Here is a 16449-nt window from a genome sequence, read left to right as displayed (position 1 = left end):
GGAAAGAGACAGAAGAGGAAGTAGCACTCTGTTCACCTCTGGAGGTCGTGGAGTTGCTTCAGAAGTGACGTCGATGATGACGAATTCAATGGATTTAGTGATTTGGAGTGAGATGGAGAGTTTGGTAAACCTTGTTCTGTTCTGTTGTTTCTGTTATAGTTTATCTGAAGAACTGTTCATATGTGACGTTAACAGTCTGTTGTTCTCTGTTCTATTGTTGTTACTAGAACTTGCCTTTCAACATGAAATGTCGTTTCCTGGTCTCTGATTTTATAAAATGAATGTCCCCTAAAAACTGCAACTTTGATCTAACTTCTATGGCTAATTATCGGTTCCTTAACGTAGCAAAATCTCGTGCTTCAGAATCGTATTGCGACAGGCCTATAAACGAGACTTAAAATATAACGACAGGAATAATGCACGAGACTTATAAGTGGGTTAAGTGTCTTGCTTAAGTACGCAGTGGCAGTATGAGGTTACAGAGCCGCCGCTGCCCAAACGCGGCACCTGGCATTTCCCAACGCTCTCCCACCCAAGCACTGCCCGGGCCCAACCCTGCTTAGCGTCTGAAATGAGATGAGATTGGACATTCTCGAAGAGGGATGGCTGCGTAAACGAGCTGTATTTCAATTTTAAGCGCACTCTGAAGGCTACGGCGATTCCCAGACAAGCGCTAAAGGGTGACGCGCTTTAGTAATTGCAGGAAAACGGAGCGGAATGAAATGAAGTGAAATGAAGATTTAAAGCAGCGTTTGTGCGGTGTGCGTTCTACTGTATACAAACGGCGCTGCAGCAGATCAAATATGGAAGGAAAGGGGAAGTGAGTTGGTATGCAGAGAGTGTGACCACAAGAAGCCCTTTCATGTCAGAATTCGCAGTGTTTAATCATTTTGTGTTTCAGAAGCATATTTTCAGATTTCAAACACAGTCACACGGAAATGAACTAAAGCAACATCAGCATCTTCTCTTTACCCTTAAAAGTCCTGTATTGAACAAAACTGACACGTTAGAATGTTGTTACGACACCAAAAACATGCCTGGAGCAGTGTTGTGTTTCATTCACACGTCTGTAGTTTGTAAGGATTTAACAATAACCAAAATATCGTGATACCGTATCGTCAAAGCTCTCACAGTAATATCGAATTACAAGTCTCTTTGCTTAAATTAAGAGTTATGGTGCAGCAATAGCTAAAAAAAAAAGACAGAGGGAACTACATAGACCATGATCCTAACAGTTCTAAGCATTTTTAAGTCTTAGTTCTTTGGATTAAGTCTTGTCAAGGCATTTTAAGAGGAAAATGTAGCATATTAACAGTTTTGTATCGCAATAAATATCGTACGGTGAGATGTATATCGCGAAAATATAGTACTGAGAGATTTGGATATTGTTACATCCCTAATCGTGAGCCTCCCCACAATATTGCAATAAATTTGTCTATATCTCTAAAAGCTGAAACTGCTCCATTCCATCTTGATGTCATGAAGTGTTTTCAAGTTAACAGCTCCTCTTTAACTTCATTTCAGTAGAGATTCGCAATTCCGGGGCTGAAATCGTTAAAATCATTCTAGTATGGGTGTGGACAGTGGAGCAGTTGATGTATTACCGCATGATATCACGAGGTGGAACTGAGTGTTTTCTGTTTGAGAGAAGAACGCAGCCTAAATATGCAGAGTTTGAGAGTTAAACATTTGTGAATGAAACAAAACACAACTCCAGGTATGTTTGTGATGAGGAAACAACATTATAACAGATCAGAAAATAGCGTAATATGGGCCCTTTAATAACAATCCTAACTATTTATATGTATGTGTACTTTCTTGCGCCCTATAGAACACAATAGCCAAATAGACCGGGGATTGAAACAACCAAAATAAACAAGGATCTCGTGTAAAGGGTCGTCAAAAGTATCGAAAATCAGATACCGAACGATTCACAGGACAGAAATGAACCTTTCCTGAATACCTTTAGAATGATCTTGAGCTGTATCAGAACAAGTATGAGACTATTTTAAACGCCCATGGACCACTTTGGAACCTACTTGGACCACTGACGGATTACATAAACATAAAACCACACGGGAATATAAAAGTATCTTGACAACACTAGCTTTAAACTGACATTTTAGACCTGAAAAAAGCCTTTGTTATAGTTTCTATTCTGTTGATTCTATTGAAATCTGTTGCAGTGACAAATGGGTCAAACCGTAATGCAATGTACAACAATGAGGTGAGAATACATACAAACCCAATATTACCTTCGTCGGTATATTAACAGCCCTTGCGTAACGTGCTTAGTCATCAGCAAACAGCACATTTCTTCACTTAAAACACTCTCCCTTTAAATGATCTGACCCAGTGCACAATTACATTTGACCTATGTATTCTCACAATGACTCACTTCCTCTGGGATCGCATATTTACGTAAACTTGTGATATCCCATAATAGCACAGCAACGGGAAGTGATGACAGAAAGACTCCCATGCTTAATCTCATATGTATAATAATAAATATGTTTGATGCAAGATACATACGCAAGAACACTTCTAATCAAAGTAAGTCTTTTCTGGGTATTGAAATATCGGTCCTGTATCCTGGCAACCCGTCTATTAATTCACTTGTTGCCTCATGCGACATACATGCTACAAACACTATCCTGAACCCAAACCATGAAAAGCGTTTGTTTTTTTTTTTTTCTGAAATTCAAAGCATGCTTATTGTGTGTGCGTGAGTGCCCAACCCATAAATATGTTACATCTGCCCCATCTTTCAAATGCCTATTTAAAGGGCAACTTCTGTCTGCTATATTTACAAGGGTTTTCAAGGTTTCAAAGTGTACTGTAGACAATAACATATCCACTATGTTAAAGATGATTTTTTTTTTTCTTTTCTGCGATGTATGTGCCTACAAGTCCACCAGAATGCTTAGCCAGCATTTGGTATTCTTTGCCATGTTCAGAAATAGGCCAGTGGGCAGTTATCCTCACATCCACAGGCTGAATACGATACTTCAAAAGCATGACAAGACCAGCCACTTAATTTCACTTCTTCATAACAATATAGTTATTTACTGTACAACTTCAGTATCTAATTATTACACAAAGGCCCATTCATATCGAAATCAAATTCTGTTTTTTAACATGTTACCAGGCCAAGACTGTTTACACTCTTTGAATGACGCATGCACAAACTAAAAGCGTACATAACATGCTGATTAAAGTAAGCAAGTGTGACATAACGTCTTACCTGGGGAAGTTCAGTGGGTACGGAGCCAGGGATGGGCTGGTGGAGGGCAGGCCGTTCTCGCTCCTCTGCATCCCAGACCCCTCTCCATATCGGCCCCGCGCCCAGCCCTCCTCCACCGGGGGCAGTGTGGGGTACATGGAAAATGGCTTCTGGTCAGGCAGGGTCACAGTGGAGCTTGGGGCGGGTCTGTAGTGGTACCCGTGCCCCATAGAGGGGGGCATAGGGGCTCCGTGCAGAGAGCTGTTCTGGAGACACTGGTTGGTGCAGTAAGAAGAGTTGTCCGGCTTCTCCTGCTTGACCACTCCGGGCGTTTGGATGTGAATGAAGTCATCCTCCTTCTCTTCCTTTATCATGACGCTGGAGAGGAGGGAGGTGGGCTGGTGGTGCAGCAGCGGCACATCCTGAGCCTGGTGAAGCATGGAGGCGTGGTGGGGGTCTGTCCCGTTCACACCAGAACAGTGGCCTCCGTTACCCATTAGGGGCTTGGTTTCCTTTAACATGCCCCGCATTGGGACTCCCACATTGCTGGCGGTTTCATGGAGGATGTTATCCAGGAGGGCCACCTCTGAAACCACTTCAATATCACTGATTTCAGGCAGAGTACCAGGAAGGTCCAGACCCTGCCAAATCTCACTGTCCTCCATCAGCCTGACGTTGGTGCCGTCCAGGTCACAGGAGCCGGGCGGTGTGTTATACCCTCCGATGTCCTTGTGCAGAGGGAAGTCCTGCTCCTGTTTAATGTGGGACCCAAACAGATCTGGGATGGGCAGGTTCCTCAAGACAGACGTGTCTGAAGAGTTGATGATATTAGTGGAGGAGCGGTCCAGATCAGTGCTGCCATGGTTCAGCACGGGCAGGTTGTCCTCAATGTTGAAACAAATATCCGGAGACTCAAAAAGATTCACCAAGTTCACTTGGTTTTTGGGTGCGACCCGTCCATTGGAGGCCACGGTGGACTGCGACATCTGCAGAGGGGCTGTGTTGTTGTTGGGCAGGTGCATGTTAGCATGTAGCAGTGAACCAGCTGTGTCTACTGACTCTCTGCCCACTCCAACTCCAGGCTCCAGAAATGTCAGGCTGTCGTCTCGATTACCGTTGCGCTTCAGTCCTCCCTGATCCATTGCTTTATCTTGGAGAGGGAATAAAAACACAAACAACATTAGAAGATCTTTCAAAATAACAAGTGTCAGAAAACAATCTCAAATCCAAAAAAGTAACCTCCAAGCAAAGTTATCCAACATTTCTGCCAGTGCTCTGCTGTTCATTATATAAGAGAGCTGAATGACAAAATTGACCCGGTCTCCTGTGACAGTTGCACTTTTAACAGTTTGCCAGAATCAGGAGCAGCACGGGGGGACAAAAAGACCTGCACTGCCACAACATAAATCATTAGAACATTCAAGTCATTGCTTTGAACTATGTACTCCAGTCTCCGGCACATGCAACGTTGCTATGTGCCGTTTGGATCTGAGCCAACAAGAGCAAGACATGCCTGGGCTTAACTGGTGTTACAGGCAGTGCAACAGAGTCAGTGCTGTGCAGCCAATGACAAGGTACAAATACATCTGTTTATAGAGATTAAGGCTCTGGGCTTGGAGCAGTGGGAGCTGTCACCAATATTTATCTCTGTTTGGTAAAAAGTGTGTACATTAAACTGCTACAGCATGAGATAACATATGAAAAGTCGGTCATGAGACAATGTAGAAAATGGTTCACAGCTTAGTAGATCACCTGTAGATTATTAACCTTGATGGCTGTATCTGGAGGGCGAGTCAAGCCAGCTGTCACCACAGACAAAATGTTTCTTGAGTTACTGTTGTAGAGAAATGACATATCCTAAATGGAGACCGGGGTCGGTTGTCTCATGGGTCGGCTGTCACATTGCTTTTCATAGCCACACCAGGGGGTGCTGTGGCTTGATGTTGGTATCATTCATCTTATTATTTTTTTAAGTCAAGTGAGAAGACGTTTGTCTTTTTTATGAGTCATTTTTATGACAGCTAACCTTTCTGTTAGAAAGTGAGTTGGGGTTGGTTGTGTCCGGGAGGTCAGGGTTGGTTGTCATTTGTAACATAAATGGTGGAGCTGATGTAATGTGTTTTATAGACCCTGACTAGTCATTAAAGCAGTAGCTTTTGTTGAAACTATATCTGTCTATCTACAACTCCGGAATTATTCCTTCAATTTAAAGCTTAATAGAGACTTTTTTAAAAATTTAAATCAAACAAACAATTGCTTGTGCTCAAATTAATAGTTTGTACGCATAATGTGTAATGTGTGATTATATATATATTTATTTATTTATATGCCAAAAGCATGTTTTAATAGAAAACAGGGTCAAGCTGTCCCCCACACTGTGACAGTCTACCTTGACAGGGGGCAAGTTGTCATAATCGATTTTGTTATCTTTAACGGTTCATAACTTTCGTCACATTAGCTTATACAAACTGTAGTCCCACACATTTCAAGCAAAGGCTTTAAGTTTTTATTTGATGTATTATGGACTTCTTTTCTGATGATGAGCAATTTGCTCTTGAGTAAAAAGCGTGACAGACAACCCCGGTCCTCCCCTGACGCTGTCACGGGCCAAGTCTGCATGCCCTACTATGTTTTTATTTTTGCTTCAGGCGGTGGGCGTGACGTGGTTAGAGGCACCATGCCTCATCTACAGACGACGTATAGACTACCACATGTACGACGTGGCTAGTGCAGTGTTTATACATGCACAAGTGCACAATCATACCAATAAACAGACTGGTCTTGATTTGAAAATATAAGTGGCAGGGCTGAGAGTGCACAGTTTACAGATGAACATGATAACCGCTCACAGTAACACGCACGCACAACACATCACGTAGGCCTAGTCAATCAGTAAATGTAATGAGCTATCGCAAAATGAGCTTGTGCTTGTTTTTATTCTGCCTTGCTGTTTTGGTCATATCTCGGAGAGCAGCAGTGTTTTCCACGCCCACGCAGACTACAGTATAGATTTCCACTCGACTTGGACTATGGTCTATATTTATTGACCGTGGTTTGCTGACCACAGGCTGTTGTATTTTTCCTTCCCATGTAGATTTAGTAAAGGGAAAATAGAAAGTTTCATACTTCTCGGACTTTTGCGATACTTTTTCCAGTCTGCACTGTGCGCTGCACACACGGCTTTAGTGCAACCTGTTGGCTATGACGAGACACTGCACTGAACACACGCCTAAACGGGCAGATCGCTCACATCGGATTTATTTAAGTTAATGCAACAGAGTATATATGATATTTGTTTTTGTTACAGCTACCTTGCGTCCAGAAAAATACGGCATATCTTACACAATACTGTTCCTACTATTCCTACTATGCATTGAATCTTTTTGCGTTTTCTCCTATACGGTTTAGAATAACAAATAGTTTGTATTTAGGGTATTCTACTGCACCAAGAACAAACAAGCTGCTCGTACCTGTAGTTTCAAATAAGATGCGCTCCTCCAGTTAGGTCATCTGTCCGTCCAAATTGTATTAAAAAATAGACCTCTGTCAAGCTCGGAAAAGGTTGGGTGTTAAAATGTCAGTGGTATCCGTACGGGGCTTTATCCTTCTGCAGAAGAAAAACATGATCTGGAGAAAACGGCGTTTGTGCAGAAAAGTACACACGGTTCGCTGACCTACATGTAGTCCATGAGAGCCGCTGTGCGCACCACCGTTTTCTGCGAGACGTCGACAACTTTAAACTCACGTCGCCAGCAGGGGGTAAAGTGACCAATATCTCCCTCCTCGCTTTTCAATCCCTCAACTCAAATCCACGAATAAATGCAAATAGAAGGACAGATGTGTGGTCCTGCACTCTGCTCCCGCGGCGTTAAACTCGTGAGTCCATTAAAGTTATATAATGGAGACGTACAGCCTGGCGCAACTCTACAGCAGATACAGGCACAGCAGGGCGGACGGTTGGTGCGGGGGTGTCAAGCGAACTGTGTGACAATTGCGCTTCCGGTTTATACTTCCATCTTATGTTACGTAACGCACAACAGGACCGTGAAATGCGTGCGTAAAGTTGGACGGCGGATTTTCCATCAATTTTCTTCGGCGCCACTTTGGATTTTGGCACATTTGTATTGACATTTTTAACAATTCTCCAAATCCTGCGTTTATTTACATAAGCAATTACCCCAGCTGCCTCTTTTATTTTGAATGGGTCATTGCCCTGTTTTCGGATACACCTTGCATATCCATGAAGAACTTTACGCAGCTGTTAGTTTGACACTTGTGGGTGAACGCCCCTTACCCCGCTGAAACTCTGTTGAGGAATCTGTCAAAACGTGTCTTGGGTCGCTGCTTCACGCCGCACACGGTACCAAGGTGTCAGGATGAAAAAATATTATAGAAGTGCTTCTGAAATTGTTAATTTTTTATGTTGCCTATAAGCGTATTTTTATTTTATGTTGCCAATAAGAGGCAAAGAGGCAAAATTGACAGCCAGGCAGTTGTAATAACAGCACAATTCAATGGGAGTGATAAAGTCTAGCTTTTTCTAGAGACTACCTCAAGTGCAGAGGTAGTGGCACCACCAGCAGCAATAGCAGAATTTCTAGTTTTAGTAGTGGCAGCCATGTTAATAATGTATTTAACAGTAAGTGCAGGCTTTGCGATAGGACATTTTGTGCCACAATCCCATAGCATAGTGAACTGACTCTACTCTTGTAAAGAAGTCATCTGTGTCAATGCTTAGTTCATTTTACCCACTTACAGTTTTTGTACTCCACACAAGTTATTTCACAAGTGGCTTCTTTACATAACTACATAACAAACTTATTGTATTTCTGAAGGGCATGTTGAGATTTGAGAACACGGTGAGAAGGAATCTTGGCTCCACCTCTTTGATTCACTTCAATATGTGAGACTCAAGAATGTAACTGGATGCTTCTGATGCTTTTCATTTTCACAGCATTGCCCCGAGACAACAGTTAAAAACATAGAAAGATTCTGAGAACATTCATAGAAACTGTTTGAGTCTTTTTCTTACTGTGGAGTATGTGGATCAGGAGCATTAATCATCCCTGGGCCAGAGTTCTGCTCTCACCGCGGCCCGTTTCAATTACAAAGCTCCAGAACTGCCAACACTTTCCATATATGCAGGCTGTCCACCGGGAGCAGAAAAGAGATTTCAAAATGAGTGGTCAAGTTATAGTTAGATCTGGATATTTGAATCATTGTTTCCATAAAATATTTGATTGATCACAGTATTGTATTATAGTATTCATGAACCTGAACCACATATAAAGACTAGAAACCTGCTGACTTACACTTTGAACCGAAACTCTTTTTCATTTGGTTCTGTAATGACTATACTGTCTGTATGGAGCTTTGTGCGTCACCATAAGTTTCCCCTTGGGAACAATAACGTGCATCTTTTCTTATTTGAAATTGGGGCAGCAGGGGCTCAGTGTCATGAGCATTCACACACTAGAAGGTTGGTGATCCAATCTCGTTTGAACTAAATTGTTGTTATGTTATTTCATTTCATTTATTTCATTTCATTTATTTCTTTGTTTGAGCGAGGTACAACAAAATTCAAAAACAATAACAAAAATAGTGATATATACATGACATATTTGGGACCTGGTGCTCAAAAGGAGGAGGATGAAGTTTAAAAAACTTATGGAGTCCTACCCCAATTGTTTTACATAATCACGTGGTTCACTTTTTTTTTTTTTTTTTTTTAATGTTATGTTATTTGCCAAGACACTTCAAACACTTTATTTATAAATGTAATATGTGTGTGTGTGACTGTGTGTGCGTGTGAGTACGTGTGATTGATGGCAGTCGAAGGGGCCGTCTCTTGTCTCCGGGCTACAGATGTGTCTACAGACGTATCTCATTGCAGGTATGAAGTGAAGGAATGACCACAGTGTAGTAGAGCTTCTGGAGTCTTGTTTCTTGTAAAGTGGAGTACAAATGGAAGGTAATATGCTGGACGTAGTTGACGGACTGACAATAGAAAAAAAGTAGTAAAAGCTACAGGTCTATGGGTACTTGACATTCAACAAATGAGATTCTTAACATCTTTCAAGTACTTCTACTTTATGATCAAATACAGTGGGTGGAATATTTCGATGAGGAGCTGAGTACAGGTGAGCACTTTAACTGAGAAGCCACTAAAAGGATCACAATACGCATCTATCCTGAAAACATTCATGCTATGTGTACGTTAGGAGCAGTCCGTACTTTGTACATTGACACCTTTTCGCAGGATCACATTGTTTAAATGACAGTGATGCATTGTGGGAATCTGTCACTTCAGTCGTATTCACATCTGATCAAGAAGTTACCCAAACATACTTACATACCTGTCTTATTTGTGTCATGATTCTACAACAAATATAAAATATTGTGGTTTGGAGCAGAGTTCAGACTTTAGAAAATATTATTTAAAGGAGGAAATTATATATTTTTGTGTTAAATGGCATCAAAAGTCAGAAGATAACACTGAAGCTGATTTAGTTAGATATTAATTACACAAAACTAAATGGAATCAAAAATGGTTTATGATTTATCGTCACTGTATTCAGCCCCGCCCACTTTTGGCTCGAACTGCTCTCACACAGTGCCTTCTTGTGGTCACATTTGAGGTCAATGGAGAATATGATTAAATATGACACAAAGTAGATTAATTTTCAAAGTCAACACTGCACCGATGCTCTGCGGGCTTTAAAGCAGCTTTATAGTCCATATCGAACTTCATAATAAAATAATAATACATTTGGTTTATATTTCAGGAGTTTTTCAGGAGATTCAAAGACTTACCGATCACATTAAAACATTCAGTAAAAGTGTTCAATTTTGGTACTTAAGTAAAAGTACAGATACCAGAGCAAAAGAGTACTCAAGTAAAAGTATCACATGAAAAAATCTAGTTAAGTAAAAGTATTACCTTTTTTTTTTTTTTTTTCTAACTATGAACACTCCCCAGACTTTTCAGAAAATCTCAAACTACAAAAAACAAAAAAAAAAAAAAAAAAACACTTTTCAGTCCTATTCAAAAATGTAGTGGAGTAAAAAGTACCGATACCTGCTCTGAAATTTAGTGAAGTACAGCATTTACCATACCATACCAACTTTATTTATAAAGCACTTTAAAAACACTTTTAAAAGCACTTTAAAAACTTTACAGTTGGCCATTTAACCACTTTTATTTCATTACATTTCACCACTGATCAATAGAGCAAGAAGCAAATAATAGAAATAATAACACAGCAAAGATAAAAACAGTAAATTATGTAGAGAAAATTTAAATATTAAAAGCTATTCTCAGAGACGGTGTTACCATTAGGCAAAAGTAGGCGGCTGCTTAGGGCCCCCAAACCTGGAGGGACCCCCACCCAATGGCCCTCAGAGCGATTCGATTTTCTCTCAATATGACTATAGATGATTAAGTGAGAGTAGTTTACATTTAAACAATAAACATAAGAAAAATAATAATAATCGTATGTAATGGATGTAAGCAAAAATGTAATTGTACTAGCAAAAAGATAAAACTACCTTCAGCTCTGGTTGTCTAAAAGGCAACTGAACTAATAAAACAAGTTTCCAATCCACCAAAATAAAAATAAAAAATAGAGATGTTTGCGATATTGAGTGGCCCCATTTCAAGAAAACAAAATGGGGGAAAAAAACAGAACAATCCAAAATATATAGTTTTTTTAAACCAAACAAAAACAAACAAAAACAAAAAAAATTATATATTATAGTGAGGGCCCCAAACTCAAGTTCGCCTAGGGCCCCCAAATTGCTAACTCCGTCACTGGCTGCTTTAAATACATGGATCTTGTCAGGAGCAGCAACCCAATGCAAAATAATACAACACGAATTATGATGTTGGTGCACACGTCAACTTCCCGAAAGGTGAATAAAGAAGAAAACTGTGATTGATTTCATGTTTTGTTTTGGTTTTGTTCATTTGTTTATTTTCCCCGTAGTAGTAATCCATGCATTCGACTCATTACACACGTGCACGACGGCGATCTCTATACGTGCCCGGAGAAAAGCCGGCAGAGAAAAAGTGGGCGGGGGCTGTTTGGGAGGAGAGAGAGTGTGCGGGTCCATGGCGGTGGTCAGATTAGCCGCCGCAGCAGAGTATGTCCTGTGCATGTGGATGTGTCATTAGGAGGATGTGTGGCGGTGGGGACGTGCGCCGCTCCCCAGAGGCCCACAAAACCGCGCTGTTCTCAAAACATCAGCAAGAGCACAGCGAGTTTTCACCCAACAGCTGATCCTGTTCCATCACACAATCACACTGCGTACTTCTTATGCTAATCCACCTGAGGATTCACCGCCAGTGTGTTATCGATTAGGATGCATGTTAAGCTCACGTCGTTTTCCTGTTAGTAATACGTGACAGGTAAACATGGACGCGTGCTATTGTGTGGAGAGACGCCATAAAACAAAGACAACAAAAAGATAAATTGCTAAAATTTGGTCATACTAATCCCAAAACAATAAAACCAGTCAAATCAAAATAAAAGCAGAACACATAAAATCACAGTAAATAAGTAAAATAAATAAAAGACACAGAGGACCACACAACTCACACGGTGTTAAAAGCCACAGAATAAAAGACGAGACTTAAAACACTCCACTGTGGGGCTGTTCAGAGCTTTTCAGAGTTTGGGGTCGGCCACAGACAAGGCCCCCTGGTTTTAAGTCTGGTCTTAGGCACCAAGAGCTGGATCTGCCCTCGGACCACGGAGCACTTGCGGGGGAGTAAATTTGGAAGTGGTCCGAGATGTACTGTGGAGACAGTCCACTCAAAGCTTTAAAAACAAACACTAAAAACTTAAAATCAACTCTAAAACGAACTGGAAGCCGATGCAATGACGCTAAAATCAGAGTAATGTGCTCATGTTTTTTGGTTCCAGTTCAAAGGCATGCAGCAGAATTTTGGACTAAATGCAAGTGAGAAAGTGCTGATTCCGGCTGATTCCGGAAAAAATGCATTACAGTCGTCTAAACAAGAGGAGACAAAAGCATGCATGACCTCTTCAAATGATTTAAAAGATAAAAAAGGTTTAATTTTAGATAAAAGCCAGATTTTTTAGACTAAAGACAGAGGTGATACTGTTTGGGTCAGGCAGTACCCTCATTGATGTGGAACCCGTCAAAAATTATGTTCGCCCCACAGTCACCAAACTTGGCGTCACCTTAGACAGTGACTTCAATAAAATTTGACAAGCAGATCAATGGCATTTTAAAATGAAGTTGTTTTTTTTTAGTTTTTTTATTTTATTTTTATCATTTGTGGCTTTTATTTAAAGTAAAACCTTTGTATCTTTTAAACTTTTTGAACAAGTCATGCACATTTTTATTTTGTCACATCTGGACTACTGTAATGTACTTTATTCCGGCATCTCATAAAACGCACATTACTGACTACAGTTAGTCCAAAACTCTGCAGCGCAACTTTTAACTGGAACCGAAAAATGAGAGCACATTACCCCAATCCTTGCATCTTTGCACTAGCTTTCTGTTCATTTTAGAATTGATTTTAAGACTTTATTGTTTGTTTTTAAAGCTTTGAATGGACTGGCCCCAGTAACTGGTCAAATGAAAAAAGTACCCACCGACCGGCGAGCAAACGAATCCTAATGCTGCGAGGTCAGACGACCACAAAGTGAAACCTCCATGGCCTAAAATGTGCCACATTATGGTATCATAATACAGTATATGAATCTGTGTCTTGCAAAAGAACCTAGAAGATAGTGGTGACAGATGCTCAGTTGGTAGAGTGTTTGACCACCGATCCGAAGGTTGACGGTTCAAATCCTGCACTCACTCAGATCCGCTGACCTGCAAGACGGCAGTGCCATTCCAGCTCCCACAGTGGGGAAGACACTTACACTCACCTTGCTCCCAGTTTGTAAATGGATGAATGGTTTTTTGATGTTCCTTGATGATCCTTTGAGTGCCTTGGAGGTGGGAAAGTGTTATATTCTCCTGGGACCCGAAGGAAAAAAGAAAAAAAATTGCAATATACGTTTTTTTCTGAGATTTTCCGTCTATTTGGAGGTAGATGAACACCTTAGCATTTAGATTTTGTTCATTTTATTTTTGTTTTGTTTTGTAATGGACATCGGGGACATTTTGATGTTAAATCCATGTGACGTTAAGAACCTAACAACAAGAACTTTTTTGCTGACCAATATCTCTGACAACGCTTCTGCAGTCACAAACATTTTAGACTTCCTTTAAATTTCTTCTTCTTTTTTTTTTTTTATTATAGTGCAGCCACAAACTAAGTCCTACTGAGGTTTCTTTTTAATTTATTTATTTTTGATCATAGTCCTGGACATGACAGTAGCGTACAGCCCTATTTACTCAGAGGAACCGCTTCCCCCCAATTAAGAGTCTATCTCAAAACACTTAAAAGATCGACTGGTTAACTCAGTGTCCACAATAAAGGACACAAATCAATGGGCCGGGTCTCAAGAGGATATAAAAATGGATATAAAAATGATCATTTACCATCAAACTTGTACCTCCATTGAGACAAGAAGGTGACACCAGGCCAATCTCTGGAGATGCATCACTTCTTCCACTGTATGTATGAATGAAAAACTAGAATTGGATAAACAACACATTATTGCCACTCTGTGAAACATTCTCCTAAGTCAGATCGTCAACATTCACTCTAGTTGTTTACGTCGTCTTGTAAATCGGGTATTGAACACAGATCCAGTCAGATTTCCATACTTCCCCAAAGGAGGTTTTAATTTTCATTACACGTCAGTCACATTTGCATGATTAAAGAGAAGGCAAGTTTGAACACCATTTGTTTTCACTTCTGTCTTTCCAAAGCCTATACAGCATATATAAAAAGTCAGCAGCACAAGTGACTCACGCAAACCTTGAATTTGAAGTATGCGCAGGGTTCTTTAAGGTGAACGCAGAGACAATGCCCTCTTGTGTAGGTCATGTAAAAAGAGGAAAACACGTCATAATGTGCTATAGCAGTGATTTCAAATGTGACCTGTGGTTGATTTGTATTTTTTTAAGTATGTGTGCGCAGACCAAAGCTACAGCGAGAGATAACCACTCCATGCGAAAGGGCAGGAAGTGGCGGCACCCGGATGTCATCTTTGGCCTCTTTACTCATTACTCATTACTCATCATGTCGAGCTGCTGGCTTGACTAGAGGATGCTCCGTAGCACGCTGCCAAGCATTCGAACGTCACAATTAAGTTTAAAGGTCTTATATTACGCAAAATGGACTCTTGTGAGCTTTAACCCATGTTAGAACATTTCCACGTCACCAAAAACATACCTGGAGTTATGTTTTGTTTCATTCCCACATGTCTGAGTAATCCTTTATTATCAGTGTTGGGGAGTAACGGATTACATGTACCAGAGTTACGTAATCAGAGTACAAATTATGAGCAACTGTATTCAGTTACAGTTACTGTTTCAGTGAGTGGTAATTGGATTACAGTTACTTTGTTGAAATAAATGCATTACACGGCAGTTTTTTTTCCTGTTTGCACATTTGGGGCTATATCCCTTTTTTTTTTCTTTTTTTTTTTTGGGTAATTCCACTCATTGCTGGACACTAAACCAGGTCTAAACCAGGTCTAAACCAGGTCTAAACCAGGTCTAAACCAGGTCTAAACCAGGTCTAAACCAGGACTTAACCTGGACTAAAGCAGGACTAAACCAGGACTTAACCTGGACTAAAGCAGGACTAAAGTAGGACTAAAACCAGGTCTAAATGAGGACTAAATCAGGACTTAACCAGGACTAAAGCAGGACTAAAGCAAGACTAAAACCAGGTCTAAACCTGGACTAAACAAGGACTAATCTGTAGGAAAATACATTTTAAAAGTAACCTTCCCAACACTGTTTATTATTAGTCGATCTACGGTTCCAAAGCTCAAAATGCTCGGTTACACGTTGTGATGTCATGAAGTGGTAGTTTTCAAGTTACCTTAGCTACGTTTTGCTTTTTGTTTAGTAAAGATCGGAAATTGTCCAAATGATTCTAATGAAAGTGCATGGGGTTTAAAAGTGCAGCATGTCCTGTATTACCACATGACATCACGAGGTGGAACAGCTTTCCTGTTTGCAAAGGACTCAGCCGAAATATGCAAGATTTGTGTGTTAAATGTATTTAATTTATTTGTTTGGAGGATAAGCCCCTTGAGATGTTTCGCCATCTCGTTTTCAAGGGGGCCTCATAGTTACAACAACAAAAGACAGATACAGTAGGGCAGACAGGCGGATACATGAATTCAAATAAACATCAAAACAACAAAATCAACACAACCACACACACACTGATACACACATTTCACTGTTAGACACATAGTAAATCAAATATGAACAAAAAACTAAAACCGAGTTCAAATATAGTCACAAAATACAACAAGATGAACAACAAAATTTAACAAAATGATCGAAAATAATTACACAGGTTATGTAAATATTGAACCAGAGCATTTTTAAATGAAGGGACAGAAGTTAATGCTCAAATCGATGAGGGAAGATTGTTCCAATCAGAAGGAGCTTTATATTTAAGTGAGTGTTTTCCAATTTGTTTTTTGACTCTTAGGACAATGAAAAATATCTGATCTATGTGACGTAAACTGTAAGAGGGTCTGAGTGGAATTAAATACTGTTTGAGATACGTGTGTTAAATGTGTGAATGAAACAAAACACAACTCCAGGTATGTTTTTTTCTTACGTGAAGTTGTATTTGGAGTGATTTGTGCATGTTTGAGCAATTTTTAATAGTGTATTTTCAAGATGACATTTTGCAGATTAATCTCTATTTTCACTGCCACCAGCATTCGACCACTGCTCTGTACTAAATTAATTCTCCTATTTTATTTTCTTATTCAGTGATCCAGTCACTGTAGTCATTTTGGTACAAATTAGTGGTGTCACTTGATTAAAATATTTAATATAGTACAGGTCACTTGCGATTAATCACAAATTAATTGCACATTTTTGTCCCTTGAATAATCATTTTAAGACTCTTATCAACATAGAAAAGTGGATAGGCTTGCTTTGTGGATTTTAATATTTTTTTTTAAATTGCAACTTTGCTATTGTGTTTGTCTGCCGTCATCACACTTTTAGTGGAGAAAATAAGTCCAGCGGCAGAAGTATTTATTAAATAGTGAGACAGATGTGAGTTCTGCAGTGATACACTCTCCTCTGTGAGTTTA

General features: G+C 40.0%; 1 protein-coding gene across 3 annotated transcripts in view; it reads right to left on the bottom strand.

The window, feature by feature from the left end:
• LOC110153966 (glucocorticoid receptor-like) overlaps positions 1 to 7177 on the bottom strand; it is a 166915-nt gene extending 159738 nt beyond the window's left edge. For 2 of the 3 annotated variants that reach the window (XM_020917896.2, XM_055148659.1), the window contains exons 1-2: positions 6694 to 7177; positions 3245 to 4373 (exon numbers count right to left, since the gene is read on the bottom strand). In XM_020917896.2, coding sequence (XP_020773555.1) covers positions 3245 to 4365 — 1121 coding nt within the window. In that variant the 5' untranslated portion in view covers positions 4366 to 4373; positions 6694 to 7177. The remainder of the gene's footprint in view (positions 1 to 3244; positions 4374 to 6693) is intronic. The other variant, XM_055148658.1, reaches the window with a different exon arrangement.
• Between the last annotated feature and the right edge of the window lie 9272 nt (positions 7178 to 16449).

The sequence above is a fragment of the Boleophthalmus pectinirostris genome, unplaced genomic scaffold (assembly GCF_026225935.1).
Source record: "Boleophthalmus pectinirostris isolate CB_2022bp ecotype Guang Dong unplaced genomic scaffold, ASM2622593v1 HiC_scaffold_12, whole genome shotgun sequence".
NCBI classification, from domain to species: Eukaryota; Metazoa; Chordata; class Actinopteri; order Gobiiformes; family Gobiidae; genus Boleophthalmus; species Boleophthalmus pectinirostris.
This window is presented reverse-complemented; position numbering and strand designations above follow the sequence as displayed.